The 21,056-nt window shown below is 42.2% G+C and overlaps 1 protein-coding gene across 12 annotated transcripts in view; it reads left to right on the top strand.

Annotated features, from left to right (window-relative positions):
* PTPRT (protein tyrosine phosphatase receptor type T) overlaps positions 1-21,056 on the top strand; it is a 1,101,260-nt gene that overhangs the window by 520,067 nt on the left and 560,137 nt on the right. For all 12 annotated transcript variants that reach the window (XM_043884333.1, XM_043884327.1, XM_043884332.1 and 9 more), the window contains exon 7: positions 8,079-8,372. In XM_043884333.1, coding sequence (XP_043740268.1) covers positions 8,079-8,372 — 294 coding nt within the window. The remainder of the gene's footprint in view (positions 1-8,078; positions 8,373-21,056) is intronic.

Raw genomic sequence — 21,056 nt, 5'->3', positions numbered from 1 at the left:
CAGTAGTGCGTATATGTTAACCCCAGTCTCTTAATTTATCCCCTTCCTCTTTAGTACACGTGTGTGTTTTCAATGTCTGTGGGTCTAGTTCTGTGTTATATATAAGTTCATTTGTTTAAAAAAAATAAGAGAGCTCACTTGTTAAAAAATTAATATATTTATTTTAATTGGAGGCTAATTACTTTGCAATATTGTGGTGGTTTTTGCCATACATTGACTTGAATCAGACAAGAAAAGTGAGATGATAAAAAGGGAAGAATGTTCCAGCAGAGGCACCAGCACAGGCAAAAGCACCTCCTGTGACCCCTGTATCACTTGTGAGGGGAGCTCAGTAGTCAGGGAACCTGGAGAGGTTGGGAGAGGCTAGCTCTTGGAGGCCTGGTGTGGCATTCTGGTGGACAGCAGGTGGAGAAGGACTATGGTCTGTATTTCAAAGTACTTTCTCACCATTAAAACTCCTCACTACTTGTGTGAACACCGTAGACTGTACTCCTTATCCCTGGAGATAAGCTTCAAGCTGAGTCTTAGCTCATGTTAGGGGTTTCTGCATCTGGCAGTTAGGGCTAATGTCTTTCCATGTATCTTCCATATCTGTGGTTCTGAGATAGTTGACTGTTATTGCTGCCAAGTTAACAAAGTACCAACTGGCTAGTTACCATATCTGGCTTCTTCTCACCAAAACTACTTCTCTATGACCTTGAAAGAGAAATCATTTCATCTTCCTCAATTGTGGGGATCCTAGTAACAGTAGACAGTATAATGCAGTGATTGATTACAAACCCTGTTCTGGGATCTTCCTAAGTTTGAAACCTGGTTCCTTTTCTTACTAGCCTTGTGATTGTGAGCCATTAACCTCCTTAAGCTTTAGGATTTTTAAAATTAGTTTATAAAATGGGATTGCTAATATCCCCTGCCTGAAGAATGTGCGAGGATTAAATAAGATGCTGCATATAAAGTTATTAGCACAGTGCCTGGCACACAGTGAATCCTAAGTGAGCACTTTCACTCTGCTGAACTCACAGGCTGTGGATCTGAAATAGAAGCACACTTCTTATATTAACACTTACAGCACATAGAGGGTTGGTGCAGTGTTGAGGACAAGGGGCAGACTTTGGAAAGGCCTGGGTTTGCACCTGGTTCTGCTCATTCACTGTGTGAGACGAGGAAGGTTACCTAAAGTGGCTGAACCTTGGTCTCCTCACTTGTAAGATGTGTGCTGTGTGGGGCACTAGAGGAAAATGAATGAGGAAACAGGTAGAGTGCTGTAAAATATTAGTTGCTATGATTAGAGGGCCTTTCAGAAGTCAAGTCTCAGCTTGCAGTGGAGGTGTCTGAGCCATGCCAAAAGCAGGCATGATTTCTCCTTATTAGGCGCTATGGGGGGAGAACTGGCTTGGCAGAGGGACACGGATGTGGTTCTTGATTCTTGTTACCTGTTGTCTGGGCAGATGAGAGGGGAGATTGACTGTTAAATACTCCTGGTGGTGGAGGGCACAGAATCCCAACAGAGGTCCCACTGGTTAGAAAAGTTCAACATGTAAAAACACTTATTTAATATGCTTATCTTTGCAATAAACACTCAATTCAGGTTTATTAGAGGACGTTTGTAGAGACGCACACAAAAAAGAAAACAAGACTGATTTCCCCACAATCCTAAGGAAAACATCAACATTTGGCATATTTCTACCTAGACATTTTAATAGGCATAGGTAGATGGGATTTTCTTGTTTTCCTTTAATTTAGTTAAAATTGGGCTTTTGCACCTTTGGAGAGTCTTGTCTAAGGAGAAACTGTTCCATGGAAATTTTTCATGTCCAGTTTCAGAATAATTGCCAGAGCAAACCATTCATAGTGCAATTGCTTACATTTAAGCACAATCTAAATGCCATTGGGATTTCTGTCTTTTTTTAAAGTTTAGGTTTTGTCTTGGTTTGGCCTGGCCTGAGGCAGTGGTTCCCTTCTAGACTTTTACCTGAGAAAGAAGAGTCTTGTGTTAGTAATCATCCCATGGGACTGATCGTTTTACTGCCCCAGTTTCTCCATCTTAGAGGTCATGATTTCAGCTCACCCCAGTGTGGACTGGGATCTATCATCAAGTAATTTTTCTGTAAGGTAGTGTATATAGATAATACATCTTCTGCATTTTTCAGAATCTAAACTTGTCTATCTATTGGCTTTGCCAGTGTACCACAACTTAGTTGTCTATAAACATCTTGGGATATGAAATATCCTCTTAAAATCTTGTGTGTGTATTATACTATTGTGAGTGGAATGCAGACCTCCTCAGTACGACTTCTTGGCTGCAATCCTGGTTCTTTAAATTACTAACCATTTGATATTGGGCACATTACTTAATCTACATCTCTTTCTTCTGTTCAGAAAAATGTGAATCATAATATTATTTATTCCTAGAGTTGCTGTGAAGATTAAATGAGTTAATACTTTAAGGCACTAAGGACAGTGACAGGTTCATCAAGACTGTGCGTCATTCGTTAACTGCCACTGCTGTTGTTTGTAGTTATGATTGCTATTATCACCTTCTCTTATATTCCTGTGTTTCAAACTGAAATGATGAAGTATGGGAACTGATTTTTCAGTCTTTTTGTTTTGTATTGATGAAGATCTGTTTCTGTCTAGAGGGAATGTTCTGTCTAGAGGGAATGCTTGAGGGAATTTTTCTTTAGTCTGGTATTTCAAAATATTGCCAGCATGTTCTTAAATTTGAGTCTCATCATTGATTATTCCTACATCATTCATTATTCCTACAACCCACTGTGCTCTTCATAGTCTGCAAATTCAGACCTTCATTTAGTTCAAAAAATTTTTCTTTAGCTATGTCTTTGATTATTGTTCTGTTCCAGGCATTTGATGTCTTCTCCCAAACATATTAATTTCTTAGGTTGGATGTCCATCCACTGTTCTCTATAACACTTTCTTTCTCTTTGTCTTGCCACCCCAACCTCTTATTTTGGGAAAACTTATCCGATATTTTCTCTGTCCATTTAAACAGTCATTAAATATTTATTGCACATTGGCCATAAGTTAAGGTTAGACACAAAGACTAATTCTAGTCGACAGCTACTGCTAGATTGGATGCTATATCTACTTATTCTGCCTTCTGCTTGGGGACCTCATGGGCCAGAGATGAATGAGAAGGTGCAGCCTCCTGCTGGCAACACAGTCAAGGTAGAGTCAGTAAACATATCCACATAGAACCCCTATGGTCCTTGGCAGAAAATTCAGATATTTTTATAATTTGAACCATCTTTCGTGCTAAGGATGAAAATATTGAGAGCCAAAAAAAGAAAAAAATTGAGAGCCACCAAGACTGGGTGGTGTGTCCAGGGTCACGGAGCTAACTAGTAGTGGAAGACAAAGAAAGACTCAGGCCCTGGCCCCAAACTCGAGTTTCTTCTCCTCTTTGATCTTCCATGCCTTATTTGATACAAAAGTGTTGCATGCTGATTGGTAGAAAAACTAACCAGCATGATGCTTTTGAAATATCTACTGGGTGCCTAGCCTTGCGATCTGCACAACAGGCATTATGAAGCAGAATTGAAAAGAAAAATGGACACGGTTTGGTTCACAGCAAAAGAAACGATGTTCCAGTTGGGAAAAACGGCATGTGTGCAAGTGTGGATGTGGCAGTGATAAAATAGTCTCTGGGTATATGTGGCATGTTGGTGGGTGGGGCAGAATAAGGTGTTCCCATGGACTCATATGCTTCAGTAAATGCAGTGCAATTAGAAAGGTGACCAGGAGGGAGGCAGAGGGTGATAGTGTCAGAAGCCAATTTATATTCACCTTAAACATGTCTAAGAGCTCACTTCAATCTTAGTAGTATTCAGTTTTTCTCAAAATATTTGATTTCCGTCGGGAGCAGACAATACACACGCGCAAAGCTTGCTCTCCAGCTATTTGAAGCACTTCTGCTCTCTGTAGGAATTTCTGGGGAGTCAAACTGTTACAAGTGCTCACAGCGGGGAAGAGGAAGACAGAATTGGTCTGGAGATTGCTGCCTGAGGATGAAGCAGAATTGCATTAAGGGGTCACTTCACCACCTACCTCTTGAAGGAGAGCCTTGACCAGTCGGGGGCAATTGCTGCCCAGGCCTCAGGGATGATGGCTCCTGGGGTTCTTGTTCTCAAAGTGCGTTGATTCCTGGCTGGAGGGAGGTTGGTACCATCTCCCAACCCAGATCTCATCTTCCTGAAAACCAGGCTCCCTCCCTGTTGATTTTGTTCCAACCTTTGTCAGCAAGGAATATCATCAGATGTCAAACACTTACTCCTGGCTTTGCACAGTTGATGGTGAGGGGCCAGGTATAGAGAGGTATTAGTCATTTCATATGTGAAAAGACTCGTGAAAACACCAATAACAGAGGCCTCATGGACACTGAATCTGCTGGCACCTTGATCTTGGACTTCTCGGCCTCCAGAACTGTGGGAAATAAATGTTGTTTAAGCTGCCCAGTCTATGGTATTTTGTTATAGCAGCCCAAACACCTAAGACAGCCTCTGTGGAAGATTTCTAGGTAAGATATAACATTAAATGGGCAGAGTCATGTTTTTTTCCTTTAAATATTTTAGCCCAACTGTTGAATCTATGAATGTGTTGTGTGGGTCATGGTCATGGAAACCTAGACATTTACCGGGCTTGGTCTGGTGGAAATCTTAGCATCTTTATAATCACCAAGTATTTGGGAGCCCGGAAGCACTAGATCTATGACCCCTACATCAAGTTCCATTTTCTTACATGGTTGTGCTCCCAGGCTTTAGCTCCTGCAACAAGGGTGGCTTCAGGGTCCCCGAGAAGTATCAGCTCTTAGGGGCATGTGGGCTGTCAGGAGAATCTCTGTGGATTTCTTTTATTCTCAGCATTGAATCTTCAAGAATTCATGCAAGGTCTTCAAAAAGGTTCATGAATTCCTGAAATGATATACAAAACTTTAGGCAGTATGCTTGTATACATTTTCCTGAGGAGAAGAGTCTAGAATTTCTCGCATTTCCATAGCATCTGGTGTATCCCCCAAAGTTAAAGACTACTTGTATAGACTTGTTTTAATGATCTTTCTGGTTATCTGCTTCAGCATCTCAAGGATAGGAGGAGAAAACCATAGGCAGAAATGCTACCTGGGCCCTGAGTTCTCAAACTGTCTACACCTCCTTCTAGCTTCATAGGCTCTCCCTGGTTCTTGGTTTCCTGTCTGATGACTCTGGTGGTTGGATTAGATGACGTCATAGAATTCTTGCAGTGTCTGGCTGAATAGCTCATCTCAGAGAGGAAAACTGAAACAAGCACAGTCTTTCTGTGTATTATTTAAAAAGGCAGTACCTACCAAAAAAAAAAAAAAATCATTCCTGCTTTTTTTTCTCTTTGATCCACTAGTTCATGTGCCTTCTAAAGAATGCCAATTATAAATCAATAAATTACTAAAAACAGAAAGAACAAAAGAATAATCTGATGGCTTCTTGGCATCAGATACAGGAAACACTGGGATGTACTTTGTGATATATTCTTGAGTGATCACAGGGAAGGACAAGTCTGCACATGGACATGTAAACTAGTGTGACATTTGAGATGGATGCATTTATATACTTGAGGGAATGTTTGTTACTATACTTGCACCTACCATCAGAAATACATGAAAAGAGACTAAGCATTTGGAGAGACTGATACTTGATTTTCTTTCTGGCAGTCAGCAATTTACTGCTAATACCTAAAGTAGGAGAGTAGAAACTAGGGTGGGAAGTTCATGGAAGAGAACTTATTGTAATCCCTTGCTCAAGCCTTAAAGTATTGAAGTCTGCTGATCTTCATTCTGTCCAGGGCCTGTCTGTGAATAATTTTACTAAGGAATTGGGCAGAGTCATCACAGAGCTACAAAAATATCACCCTTGGGGCCTCATTGGAGACTGATGGGAACTCTGGAGAGTAGATAATGGTGATCAAAGGGTCTATATATTTAAAATGCACAAAGGATGAGCCCAGAAATTATCTGCCTGCCAACTTAACTTCTTTACCTGGAACAAATTATCCAAAAATCAATTTGCAAACACCTTTGAGATAACAAGGCATTGAGTAATAACCTCCATGGATTTGTAAAGAAAAGCATCTAGCTTGACTAATCTGCTTAGTTTCCTCCTCTGACCAAATGGCAGGCTATAATAGTAGTAATTTGAACTTGTCCCTGAAGATCTGCTTCAAGTCACACTGAGAAAATGTTGTCCATCTTTGCTTCATAGTGATTGTTCTCTTTCTGGAGAATTTTCATTGCTAGATAATTAATTAGAAAGAAAACACTGAATAAGACCTATCTTCCCAAAGCTCCCACCTGAGTTCCAAACTGAAACTGATACCTGCCTTAATAGCCCAGAGGCCCTCCAAAAGTTCTTGAACATAGCTTTGGTGTACTCCATCCCAAATGCCTTCCCCACCCTTACTTCCTAGTTCTATACCAGGAATCACTAACTTATTCATACCCTTGGACAGATAATCCACTTCCTGAAAGTTGGTCCTAAGAAAATATAAGACAAGAGGGACTGGAATCATTTGCACAAAGATGTTTGTTGCAGCATTATTTACCTTCGCAAAACTTGAAACTACTCATGTGCCCAGTAATCAGAGCATAATTACTGTAATTATCTGATGCACTGTTCTATCACTACTAAAGACAGTGGAGGTAAAATCCACATAGTATATCAACAAAGTCCTTTAGTTGTAATAAATGAGAGAAGAAAACAAAATCTTCTTTGAATCTTTGAATCTACACACAAAAATGACTTAAGTACACAAATAGAAATTGGAATGGAACATGAAGATATAAAAATGACAGTTATATTGGGTGGTAAGGAGAGGGATTGTTTTCTCTTTCTAATCTCTTCTTTATTGTTGTTCCACTGCTGATTTTTGCTACAAATAAAAACAAATATACCCACACTGGTTTGTAGACAGAGGGTATCGAGAGATAAACAGCCTTCCAAAGGGAGAGCTGGTGTTGGAAGGCAAGCTGATGTGGGTTCCCTTTTGCCTTACCTGCTCCACTCTCTTGGCTAAGTGATATGATCACCTGAGATATGATCTCAGGTTTTTAATCCACCAAAATGGAGGTGCTAATATCCCAAGAATGACACTAATAATGCAAATGAAATTTTCTGGTAAATAAGTATAAAGCAATTGTTAATTTCTGCAGCTTTGCCAGTGAGCTAAAAATTGCCAGGGAGAGGCCACCATTATTGCCTGTTGAAATGCTAGTCTATTTAGCTGGAGTTATAGAACTTAGTAGAAGAGAGGTGGCAACGCATAGGAGATCCAAAATAGCTCAGCATGACTTTTCCCTTGACCCTTGATTTCCCACTGGCATCACTGTGATCATGACCCTCTCTCTGTGGAGGAAGTTGTTAGGGCTGTGGAAGAAGAAGTTGAACTCCCATTACGCCATCATCCTTTTGCTAATTCAGCTCCTATCACCATTCCACAGATCATCCACTAACAATCTGTGTGTTCCTATAAAAGAAGTGTTTGTAAACCCCTGACTCCCATGGGTTTTGAACCAAACTCTGATTTAGTAAAGGCTGGTTCTCATTTGAGGATAGAAAACAGAATATTAACCCAGGAAGCTTTGCAGTCTTCAGGAAAAATCTTTTCCTCACAATGACCTTCTTTCTTTCCTTTCTTTAAATGAAAGCGTTTTGATGAAAGTGTTAGTTGTTCAGTTGTGTCCAACTCTTTGTGAGCCCATAGACTGTAGCCCACCAGGCTCCTCTCTCCATGGAATTCTCCAGGCAGAAATACTGGAGTGGGTTGCCATTCCCTTCTCCAGGGAATCTTCCCAACCCAGGGATCGAACCTGGGTCTCCTGAATTGCAGGCAGATTCTTTATCATCTGAGCCACCAGAGAAGATTGATTGAAGAAGAAGTATTGATTCAGGTATTTACATATAATTATTTAATTAACTTAATTGATTCTGGGTTATTGTCTACGGCTGTATGGAATTCTGTCCTTTGTCCTCACATGTTTGGAGTCCATTCTGTAAACCATTTGGGTCTGACATCCTTTGCTGATTCCTGTCTTTCAGAGCCTCCCACGCCCATTGCCCCTCCAGAGCTGCTGGCCGTGGGGGCCACCTACCTGTGGATTAAGCCAAATGCCAACTCTATCATTGGAGATGGCCCCATCATCCTGAAGGAGGTGGAGTACCGCACCACGACAGGCACCTGGGCGGAGACCCACATCGTTGACTCTCCCAACTACAAACTGTGGCATCTGGACCCCGATGTGGAGTATGAGATCCGAGTGCTACTCACGCGACCAGGAGAAGGGGGCACGGGACCACCAGGGCCTCCCCTCACCACCAGAACCAAGTGTGCAGGTAGGACTCTTCTGCCTGACTCTGTTTTGAGATGTGCAGTTGCTGTGAGTGATGTTACTCTTGAAGTTGTGATAGTCATTCCTCAACTTCTTTGATATGAGTGTGCATCCTGTTGGGGTAAAAAACAGTATTTGGTTTTGCCTTTGAGGTTCTGGAGGCATCTCTGGGGCCCTCCTGGCTTCACCTGTGAGTCTAAGAATCACCTAATTCTAGCTCTAGTCTAGCCTCTCTAGTCCTGGAGAGCTTCCTGGATTGGACAGTATTTCCTGGGACACTGGTTCTTTCTCCCCAAATACTCCTGGGACCTTTGGAGTATTTGAGGCTTCCTACTGCTGACAGCACCTCTGAGGACTCCTGGTTCTGTCTTTGAGCGGTCCTGATCTTGTTTCTTTGAGGGCTCCTGGCTGTGTCCCTGAAGGGTCCAGCTCCGATTTTATCTCTGGAGGCTCCTGGCTCTGACTGTGTGACTTGAGGCTTCACTTGGTCTGTGTCTCTGAGTGCTTCTGATTCATCTTGCATATCCTGTGTCTTTCTGATTTTAGTTTTGTCCCCGGGCTGGGCTTGTGATCCGAGTGAGCTCTTGGTTTTAACAATGTCCTTGAGAGCTCCTAGTTCTAGTTCAGCCTAGGGTGCTCCTGGTGCCTTCTGGTTCTGAAAGCATCTCTCAGTGGATTCTGGAAATGCCTTCATCCCTCAGAGCCTCCTGCCTCTGTGTCCCTTGGGGGCTACTGGCATCTACTAGGAGCCTGGGTTGGAATGGTCTGTCCAGAGGTCCTCTGAATTCTAAATCCCTGCAGCCTCCTGGCTCAGTGTTTCCTTCAGCCAGGCTCTGACAGTTTCTCTGAAGTTCCTGGTGACGCTAAAGAGTTTGCTGACTAGAACTGTGTCTGATAGAGTTCTTTGTATCCAACCATACCCCCAAGAATCTAGGCTTCTGTGCTGTTACTAATAAGGGGAGCTAGCTAGGATTTGTACCCTGATTTGTACCCTTAGATGTTCTGACTTCGAATGCAACTCAAGAAATTAAAAGGACTGAGTGTTAATGTGGGATTTTTTTGTTTTTGTAAATCATATTATTTATTTTATTTTTAAGTAACCATTCGATATAAGTACTTTTATCTCATATATAAATGAAAGAATCAAGACAACATTTTTAAACATTTTATCCAAAGTCATAGAATTAGCCAGCAGCGCACTCAGGGTTTGCACTAAGGTTTTCTGACTCAAATGCCCCTGATCATTGGTCACACATTGGTAAATATATAGAGAGAGCTGCGTGCCATCAGTTTGGTATATAGAGCTGGAGGTGCTCCAGTGGAGGACCAGTGATGTGGCACCATGAGCCATTGACTTCTGAGGGGGAAGGAATCCCTTCTGCCTTCTGGGTGGGGAGTGAAGGACCCATCAGTACAGTGATTTCCATGGGACAGAAAGACAAATAAAACAGTTAGGCTATAGTGCAACATAATGTTTGCCTAAAAATCGTTGCACTGTTCACAGTTACACAATAAAAGCTTCCAGGTTCATGGAAAAGTGGGGCAGGCTCACACCTTTCATTAGTGACAGACCCAAAAGAGAGGAACCTAGTAAAAATGGCAGCACAGCTGTACTTACACATGTTGATCTGTATGCACGTGTACAATCGCACAACTGTAACACAAATGGCGCATTGCCTTGAAATGTCCTGAAGTTTGCTTGTGGGAGTGGGTGTCAGAAAGGCCGCAGTCCATGAGCTACTGGAAGGCGGTGGAGGAGGACTGTCTGAAAGTGGTGGTAAGTTGATCCACGTGTGGATCAACATGGCTTGTAAAACACACAGTGAACAGAGGGAGCAGGGAGGTATTAGAGGCAGGCGTGTCTGGTGTGTTCCTATGTGGTTCAGTCCAACTGAGTGCAGTTTTCTGCTCTACTGGTGTTTCTGTATACAACATCACACATAGCCAATGTGAAATTCCTGTTATACTCACATTGTTCCCTAATGTGTCAATCATGTTGGGGAACATTTGCATTTTGGAAACAAGTGTTACAGCAGAATTGACTGTAACCACTTTAGTGCCTCTTGGTCCCCTGGAGAAGGGTATGGCGACCCACTCCAGTACTCTTGCCTGGAAAATCCCATGGACAGAGGAGCCTGGCAGGCTACAGTCTATAGGGCTGCAAAGAGTCCAGCGTGACTGAAACGGCTGAGCAGCAACAGCAGCGCCTCTTGGTAGCGTGTAACCCAAAGTTGGTGAGTATTTCTATTGCTTGGGAATATTCCTTTGAGTGTTATTGAACCACCGTGATGAGTGGAGACACCATTTTCTTGATTGGTTTCAAAAACCAATCGTTGGTAGAATTCCTCATTGAAATCTGATTATAAAACTTACTACTTTAAAAAGACATAAGGATATGTTATTAAACCAGGTAATGCCTTATCTCAGCTTTGCAATTCAGTATTCATCCATAAAAATAATTGATTTGATCCTGCCAATGAGAGTTTTTTTCTTTCTACAGGGTTTCCAGGGGTTTTGATCTTTATAAATGATATTCAGAGTACTTTAGCAGCCCCCGTGGACTTATTTGCTGATGATCATATAATACATTTTGAAATTCAATTGCAAGATGATCATCTCAATAAAAATTTACAATCTATTGCAAACTGTTGCCACGGCTGTGTAATGGATTTTACATGTTGAAAACACAATTGTCTGACTATCACTATAAAAATTATGAGTTGAAAACGCTGTTTGTGGTTTTATATTTCAAAAATGTTGGTGTTTAAGTAAGTTATGCCTGAAATCTTGAATAACCCACATTTTACAAAATGTGTCATCAAAAGGTAATCTTCTTTTCCACAATTGCTGCTGATAGTAGAATGTTCTTTGCCTCATAATTAATTTTTAAAAGAATTCTAGGGCTGATATCCATTTGTAGAGACTGCTTATTGAGGTTGGTAGTCTGAGTTTTTTCCTCCCTTTCTCTCTTCTATTATTAATCACACTGGAAATGTACTCATTATTTTACAAAACAGAAAATGAGAGAGTGTGGAGTGTGGAAGGTATAATTTCTACCCAGAGGAATTTACAGACTGGGTTAAGATTCCAACAAAACAGCAAAAAGAGTAAAACATAAAGTCTGCTATTGAAATAGTGAACTTTGTGGAGAAAAACAAGTTTGATGTGGAAAGAGCAATGCTGTTACATTGATCTAGAGTAGTGGTTTTCAAAGTTTTGTCCCTGGACCCACGTCATTGGCATCGCTAGGGGACTTGTTAGGAATGCAAATTCTCAGGCCGTGTCCCCTGACCTAGTGAATCAGAAATTCTGGGGGTGGAGCCCAGAAATCTGTGCTGTAGGGAGCTCTTTGAGTGATGCTGTTGCACGCCCACGTTTAAGAACCACTGATATAGTGACACACCCAGATACCACTTTGGTAGTACAGCCATCGTATTGTTTGATCCTTGAGGCAGTTCTCAGAGGTCGATGGAAAAATACTGAGGCACAGAATCATCAGACAAAACTCGCAGATCAGTTATGTTCTTATAGCTAAATCTCTTGACCTAAGGAATTGCCCGTCACATGGTTTGATGGAGGTTCCTCTACACATGTGGGTGAGACTGAGTAATAACGAGACTGGTAACTATGGAGACAAGCTGAGAATGAACAGCCGCCATGCACAGCCGCTATAGTCTTGCTCATCGAACGTCTACTGAGTCCCTTCCATGTGCCAAACTCAGTGCTAGGTACTGGTGGCAGCGGCTTGCAACTGGAAGCCACAAGCTCAGGTATCCAGAAGATGCCAGGGACCCAATTCAGCAAGGGCAGGTAGTAGTGTATTCTGGTTCCGCCAGGTTTGCCAGGTCACTAGGTAGATTCTCGGAGGCACTGGGAACAGGTTCCAATTCTTCAGGCAAGAGTTAGCCATTAAACTGGAGCCTGGATAGATTTATCATACAGGAATCTGGGAATGGGAGGATAAGAGAAGAGAGCCACAGATGACACTCCAAGGCTCAAACGCCTGGGAAATGAGTAATGGAGCTGTTTTCTGAGGTGGAAAGCACAAAAGATGATTTAGGGTCAAGAAAGCCAGGCCAGGTTTGGCTATGTTGTGTTTGAGGTGAAGCTGTAAGCAGGCGATGACAGATGTTGGTCTGGAGCTCAGAGAGACCAGCAGGTTCCCTCTTCTTCTTCCAGGAGAACTACCTGATTGCACCTGGATTTCAAAGCCAAAAGGACTTCTTTGTACCAATGAAAGCAATTTAAGTCTCTTTCTTCATGCTATTCTCTTGAGATGCCTCATTCATTTATTTTTCAAGTCGTCATTTTGTTCCTTCTGCTCAGTTTACTCATTCACCATCTTTTCTGAGATACAGGCCTGGAGAGCAAAGATGATAATGTACATCAAAGTGCTCTGAAAAGCTCAAAATGCTCATCAGATGCCTGTAGTGAAACAAGTCATTATTTTTGGCTATTATTATTATGGGTGTTATGATTATGAATCATGATGTCAGAACAGGAAGCCTTACTTGTCTACTTCTCTGGGTTGACTGGCGTTTGGGAGGGTGGGTCATCCCCCGTGATGTTGTGTTTCATCATCCCATGGGAAATATCATTTTGGAACATGATGATCATGTTGTAGCCTGGACTCTCGGAGGTTTTCTGGTCTAGAATAGCAGGTGGTTTTCTCTGGCACATCCACAACAGCAGATAACCAGTAATAGGAGTTGGGCCCCAGAAGGGCTCTCTCTTGTCCATATCAGCCTCATCTTGAATGCCATCTCTGATGAGATGCTTATGTTCTCCCATGGAAGACCAGGCTACTGCTGGGAATCCGGGGTAGTTACTATTATTCAGTACCCAGTGTTAGCCTGGTTATTTTTAAACTCTGGACAGGATCCTATGTAGGCACAGAGAGCATCCATTAGGTTGAAAGAGTAGGGACAGTAGGCAGGCTGTTCTCATCAACTGTCTTGAGTCCTCAAGGAGAATCAAGGGCATTGGCATTGAGGATGGGACCCAAGGTCAATAAGTGGGAAGGTAGGTGAGAAAATATGAGGTGCACACATCAAACTGATCCAAGCTGGCCCTGCATCTTTTCTGCAGGTACCACTGTTAATGGCCTGAGCACTTGCCTGTTGATGTCTTAAAAATCATCACCCAGCATCACACGGAAGAGACTCTCCCTCATTTTTACCTAAATCTGCCTCCATGCAACACTCACTCACAGTTCCTGAACTTATTCTCAGGTGACATTTCCCCCCTTATCTCAAAAACGGGTCTTCAGCAACCTGAAGTTGTCTCTCTTATGCTCCAGAAATCTCTTTCCCTCAAAGCCCTTCTTGAACCAGACCTGGGGCAGCTCTCTTCACATCAGAGTTATGGAATCACACATCAACCACCCAGCAAGCCAAGTGATCACACATCCCCTGAGATTGCTTACTCTCGGAAATCAAAGGGCCCTTGCCTGGGAATCCACTTCATCGTGGTCTCAGAGAGTTCAGGCTAAGTGAAAAGCGACTTGATACAGCCAGACATATGACTGTATGAGATGAGCTGCTGATTTGGAGGGCTCTCTCCCTATTACCTCCACCGGAGGGTTGATTGCACATTATATTTTATTTACATATTTATGGGTTTCTACTTGAAATGATATGTGTCTCCCTCTCTCTTTTCTCTAGGGGGATAAAAAAGAGAAATTCCAATTGCTGGACTCAATGAAGTGAGAGTAGTCATTAGAATTTAGTGAAAAGAATAAAGGGCTTTAGAGCTAAAAATATTCTGATTTTGATTTCAGGCTGGCACTTGCTAGCTGGATGAGCACGGGTAAATTATTTCTGTCGGTGCCTCAGTTTCTTTTCATCCATTTGCAAAAGATGACACTTAGACTGTTTTTTTTTGTGGAGCTTCAGTGAGACAGTTCTTCTGCCTAGCAGAGAACCCAGGGTGGAAAAGCCCCTTTTAACAAATATTTAAATATTTAGAAATAATCTCAGGCCTGAGCAGATTTCCTCGCTGTAGCATGATGGACTCTGCTGGAAGGGATTTCTCTAGTTGCTATTCTCTGTACTTTCTCAGCAGTGGATTCCTGCAGAAGCTCTGGTGAGTGGTTGTGCAGGTCTTCTGGGGTCTTTCATGATGGCTTCAGGACCCTGAAGGGGGCTGCAATGGCACCTATTGATGGGGATGGGAATTGTCACTTTATAGTTCTGTCTCTAGTCTTAAGGGAGAGAAGCATGTTTTCTAGACCCTTCTCTCTTTTGGGAGGCCAAGGCTAGTATGAATGAGGCTTTGCAAATAGGGAATGGAGGCAAGACCTGACCCTCTGCGATGAGTATCTTTGGGTGGATGTGTTTTTAGTCTAGGGCAGAATGTAGGAAAACAAAAAGAGGGAAAGAGGAATTCAGGGTCTAGAAAATAGAACAGAGTTTTGTGAGGCTCTTGTTTTTTTCATTTCTACAAGCCTCAGTTTCACTCTCTATAAGACGGGGGTAGCATCACTTGGCATAACTTTTAGGGCTCTGAATTAGAAGTACATGGGGACTTCCTTCTGGGCAGGATGGTAGTATGAGCACAAAAACATCTGACTCCATCTCTGCACTGCCAAGATCCTGGTGGGAAGATCCATAAATTTTAGGGAAACACAGCAGAATTAGCCAAAAGAAGTCCGATCACCATTGTACCCTGAATCAAAGCAAAGTCTAAAGACCAAGGAGCTCTTTAACAGCGTGAGAAACCAAGGGAGGGGTCTGCCATGCAGGTCACCTTGTGCTCAAAGGGACCCTGCTGCCAGAGCAGTGCAGGCCGTCCCAGACTGAGGGCAGCCACAGAAGGGGAACTCCGACCACCTCTTCTTCACAACGATGGAGAAGGGGTGCTGTCTCTTCCTTCACGTCCCCTCCCTCCTTTGGCTGCCTCCGCTGCTTTGCCACTTCCTTCCTTCCCTGGAGTGTGGGACTCCGGAGAGAGTTCTCTCCACGAGGATGATGAAAGGGTAGGCCTGCTGTCACCACATGTGGTTCAGGAGCTGCTGCGGGAGCCAGGGCGTGCTGCAGAGGAGCCAGCATCTGCTGGGGCAGCATCAGATGGACTCATCCCATCCACGTCCTCTTCCTGCAGAGCTTCTTCCCTCCTGCCCACCTCACCCAGTTTCTGTGAGTGGTTACCTCAGACCCGACTATCATTTGGCTGAGGGAAGAGGAGGAGAAAAGAGAGTTTTCTTCCTTTCCACCTGCAATGCATAGCCTCAGAGGTTCTCCTCCCAACCTGGATGCCCCGAGTCTCCTCACTGGATGCCCTGAGTGTGGTGTTGGAGTGAAGAGCAAGGGTCCAGTTGGACACCTCTTAGCAGTCCCTGGAGGGGACATCTGGAAGCCCCTTAACTGTTCTTTCTAGAATGTGGCAGCACTTACTCTTCTTGATTTTTTAGCCTTAGGTTAAGTTCCAAAAAGCCCTATGACACATCCTGTTATGTGTAGATTTTTCTGCCAACCTCTGCTCCCTAGAGCAGCAGTCCCTACCCTTTTTTAGCACCAGGGATGGGTTTCGTGGAAGATAGATTTTTTCCATGGACTGGAGCAGAGAGGATGGTTTCAGGATAACTCAAATGCTTTCCATTTATTGTGCACTTTATTTCTTTTATTATTTTGTTGTGATATGTAATGAAATGACTATACAACTCACTGTAATACAGAATCCATGGGACCCCGAGCTTATTTCCTTGTACCTAGATCACATGCACAGTTCACAGTAGGGTTCACACTCCTATGAGATTCTCACGTCATGATCTGACAGGAGACAGCACTCAGGAAGTAGTGTGAGCAATGGGGGGCAGCTGAAAATACAGATGAAGCTTCAAATGCATGCCCACTACTCACCTCCTGTGGAGCCTGGTTCCTAACAATACTGGTACTGATCCGTGGCCTGGGGGTTAAGGACCCCTGCCCTAGAGAACTGGGGCCACCTGGGGGGTGAAGTCAGCAAACCTACCCTGGTCAACACTCCTGCATCCCTCCTTAACCTTGAAGGATGAGTTTGAAGAAAAAGTGAGCCACAGAGAGAGGTATTAATGATATAAGCTAACAGTGTTTTTTGTTTGTTTATTAAACTAGCTGGATTAAAGACATAGCCCCCAAATATATTAAAATTGGATATCAGCCATTCCTGTATCTATGGAAATCTTGAAATAACAACACAAAGAAAATGGATGATTATAGTAATGAAAACAGCTGCTACCCAGCTTGAGTATCTACCATACTCGAGGCCTGTTGTACTAAGCTTGTTATGAGTACTATTTTACTTGTAATTCTTGCAGCAACCTAGTGGGATGTGTATAATTTCCTCCACTGACTGGAAGGTAAGTGACTCACCCAAGGCCATATACCTGCCCAAGTGGCCCAGTTGGGAATTGAACTTTTAATTACATAGTTGTGAAGCTCCAGATCCTTCTCCTATTATCCCTGAAACCCAGCGGCTAAATTATGAAAGCATAAGGCACCATGACCAGAAATGCACTGATGAAAAAAGTTGAATATTAGAAAAACTATTGGTCTAATGCTTCGTATCAGTGGGTCAAAAGATGAAAACCATCATATCTTCTCCAGAGAGACTGAAAAGTAATTTGAAAAAATTCAGCCTTCATTACCGATCAGAATTCTTAGTAAGCTAGGGATGGAAAGGCACTTTCTTATTTCTAGCAGAAAATGTTCTTATAGCCTCAAAGCCTAAGAGAATAAATGAAACAAACAAAAAAAAGCTATTAGAACTACTAAGAGATTTCAGTATTATGGTCAGACACAAAGCAAATAAACAAAAATCAATAGCTATATGCCAGTAATCACCATTATAAAAAAAATAAAATGTATCCTATTCTCAAGTGCAATTAAAATATAAATACTTAGGAGTAAACCAAGAGATGTTCAGAAACTATATGAAACCACACACACTTATAAACTTTATTGAGGAAGATAAAACAAGACCTGAATAAATGGAGAGAGATATATCATGTTGCTGGATTAGCAGATTTAATACTGTGAAAATATCAATTCTCCCCAAATTAATTTATGGGTTTAATACAATTGCAATCAAAGTCCTAATGAGATTCTTTCTGGAACTTGACAAAGTGATTTCAAATTTGATCTGAAAGAAGATATAAGAAAAAGTACTGAAGAACACTTTGAATAAGTGGTAGTTTGGGAGGAGGACTTCAGTGTGAAATATCTGTGTTTATTATAGCTATAATAATTAAAGCCCAGAAAATATTCTAGCATAGAGTGACACAGGCTTTCAAAGTTTATATGAATGGACAATTGCTTAACACATAGTATATTTATAATTGGTTAATAATTTGGAATTGAAATAGAAGGCATTGCAAAGATATCATGATATGCTAAATAAATTCTGGATCGATTAAAAAGTTAAAAGCAGAAAAAGGCAAGAACCAGAAGGAGCTAAAGACAATGTTGTTCTGTACGAGGAGGGACTTACAGTTCATTAAAAGGAAATGCATACACTATTGAGTGACGGTTTACACATTTACTATGTAAAAAGGGAAGAAAAAGATCTTCATGCTATGCTAACAAAATTCAGAAAGCAAATAGGTGAACTGGATATGGGGAAATATGTGACAAAGTAGAGAAAATAGGGATATATTCTTACACATAAGAGCTCTAGCAAGTCAATAAAAATGTCATCATGCTGATTTTTTAAAAGGGCTAAAAGGTATCAATAGGTAATTGCCAGACAAAATATGAATGGTGAAAACAAATTTAAAATGTCCAGTGTCACACATAATCAAATAAATGCATTTTAACCTATAAGATTACCAAAATATGTGTCCTTTTGAGTGATAATAACCAGCAATGGCAGGAGGATTGAAGCAGGAATTTAGCCAATGGGTTAGTTAACTGGCACAACATTATTTGAGGACAGTTTATTCATTTTTTTCCTAACGAACTAATCACAGCTGCTCTAAAAGAGTTGTATACATAGAGGTCATCACTACATTATTTACAAGGGCTGCTGCTAAGTCACTTCAGTCATGTTCGACTCTGTGAGACCCCATAGACGGCAGCCCTCCAGGCTCCACTGTCCCTGGGATTTTCCAGGCAAGAACACTGGAGTGGGTTGCCATTTCCTTCTCCAATATTTATAAGGGCAAAAACTTGGAAATCACTTAACTGCCCCAATAGGAGCATACATATTTAAGTAAATTTTTATGCATATGCACGATGAAATTCTACACAGGTATTACAAACCATGGTTTCATGGAATATCTAATCGCATAGGTCAGTGTTCATGCTATTAGTTAAAAAAATAACAGCTTACGAAACCACATGTGTAATTACTGTCCCAATTTTTTGACATATAAATACACAGGCCATGTCTCAGCTGGTGCCAGTTTGTCAGAGCTTTAAAGTACTGAGCAGAACCCCCCATTCATGGTCCTGCACATGGTTTGATCCTGCCCCCAAGACACCCGGAGATTCCCAAGCCAGCACATGTGACCCCTGTTTCCATTGTCTGCCCTCAGTTCCAGAACATCACTGTTTCTTCTGGCTGTGAAACTGGCCCTTCTCTACCACTGCCCCAAAGCTGCATGAACACAAGACTGTTTTCTGCAGCAGCACATCTCTCTTGATGCTTGGGGGTGGGGTGGGGGGCACAGACAAGGGATTGCACTGCTGTGCTACCTAGCAAACAACTCAAAGTCCTTTCGCAGCCTCAAGAGTCCTTTCAGTCAGCAAGGATTCCCGCCCCGCCCCCCCACCTTTTCTTCTCATCTCTCTCCTACAGGTGTCGCAAAGTCTTTTTTTTCATTCCCAGAGCAATTTCCAGCTTCAGGTTCAGTCCCCTCTTTGCACATCTTTTGAATTGGGGTGAACATTAAAGGCGAGTCTAGGGAGACTAGCTAAGAGATCTTAACTGAGATCAAAGCCTTTCTTTCAATGAAAATGACCCTCCCTTAAAAAATCTATTGTCTAGGTACACTCCTGTGCACCCACAGACAACATATACAATATATATGGCATATATTTTACATATATAGGAGTATATATGTATATGTGTGTGTGTGTGTGTGTGTGTATGTATGAGATATTGTGGGTCACTGTAAATGTTTTCTTTGTTTTGCTATGTTACATAAAACTAAACAGCATAAAAGTAGGTTTCCCCCTTAAAGTCAAATTTGAATGGGAAAGATTGCTATACGTTTTAAAACACTCTTGTATAAATGTGAGAGGTTATTTTTATCATACTTAGTAAATCATTGACATTCTTGGAAGGTGCAGGAACAGTTGTGCATTTGCTGAGCCCTGGGATGCAAACCAAGCTTTATGTTTGGCTCAGATGGAGAAGGGGAAAGTCAGATGAGGGGGTCTGCCTAAGCTCCATCTGAGTTGGAATCCAGGTTCTGCACTTAACAATGCTAGACAGCTTTGGGCAATTTGCTTAACTTCTCTGAGCCAGTTTACCCATCTGTTAAATGGGGATGATACTGCTTATCTTATTGGATAGAAATAAAGGTTATCAGGATTAATGATGGCTGTTATTGTGCTGAATCTGCTTGCAGCCCCACAAGGAAGGTACCGTTAACCATCAGCACCATCACTACCAAAGCTTAGAGAGGTTAAGTGCTTTGTTTCAAGTCATGAAGCTTATTAGGAAGTGGCCGAGGTTAGAGTCTATCAAGTTTGACTCTCATCCTTGCTCTTAACCCACCTGGCTAAATAACTAAGTCCTGCACAATGCCTAGAATTTAGTAGGTGTTTAGTAAATTGGAACTTTGGGCAATTTAAGAGATTCTAGAAGCTCTCTTTTTCTCTCTCTGCCCAGGCCCTCCTTACCAGTAAATCCCAAGATCTTCACTACAATGAGTCCAAGGGACAAAGGGTAGACACTTGCTGCATTCCAGCAGGGATCTGGGAGGGCTGACAATTTCAAGAGCTTGTTGTGCACCCTCAGCCAAAATTATATCAGAGCCAGAGGAATCCCAGGGTGTCTTGCCCATCACTGGCATTCTGGAATGTAGAAGTCTCGCTGCACTAAGAATGGGGGAGTCTGTGCATCAGTGAGCAGAGACTTGTCTTGAACAGAGTGTTAATCAGTGGTGGTTTCTAAGTCACCCCCACTACTGGCTTGACCCTCAGTCATTCTGAGATTCTTAAGGGGAACTGTGGCAGGAGCTAAGAGAGGGTGCGTTGGAAGGTCTATGGGGACCTACCAAAGAGTAGATGTCCACCCACCATTGCCATATGGATTTCCCTAGCAGGGGATGTCTGAAATCATTAGAAGCAGATAACTCTGCCAGCGAATCCTTTTCCAGTTGGACCCAGGGCTAAAAGCAGGTGCAGTTGCTGCCACTACCATGATGTGGAGCAAAGGAAAGTCAGATGAGGGCTCTGCCTCCTGCTCCATCTGAGTTGGAACCCAGGTTCTGCACTTAGGATGCTACACAGCTTTGGGCAGTTTGCCATTCTTACTTCTTTGTCCTCTTTATCTTTACACTTGAAAAAAATTAAGCAGCATCAACAGCAAAGCAAATTTTTGAAAACAGAAAATATATCTCCTACACCAATTAACTTTTTTTTGCTAGCGCATACTCCCTTTCAATCACTGACCCATTCTTATGTAATTATGCTCCAGGTCCTGTTTATAGTCTCCTGTCACTCAACACCATGATGTCAATATTTTATACGTTCTTAAGGAA

The sequence above is a fragment of the Cervus elaphus genome, chromosome 23 (genome assembly GCF_910594005.1).
Source record: "Cervus elaphus chromosome 23, mCerEla1.1, whole genome shotgun sequence".
Classification (NCBI taxonomy): Eukaryota; Metazoa; Chordata; class Mammalia; order Artiodactyla; family Cervidae; genus Cervus; species Cervus elaphus.
This window is presented reverse-complemented; position numbering and strand designations above follow the sequence as displayed.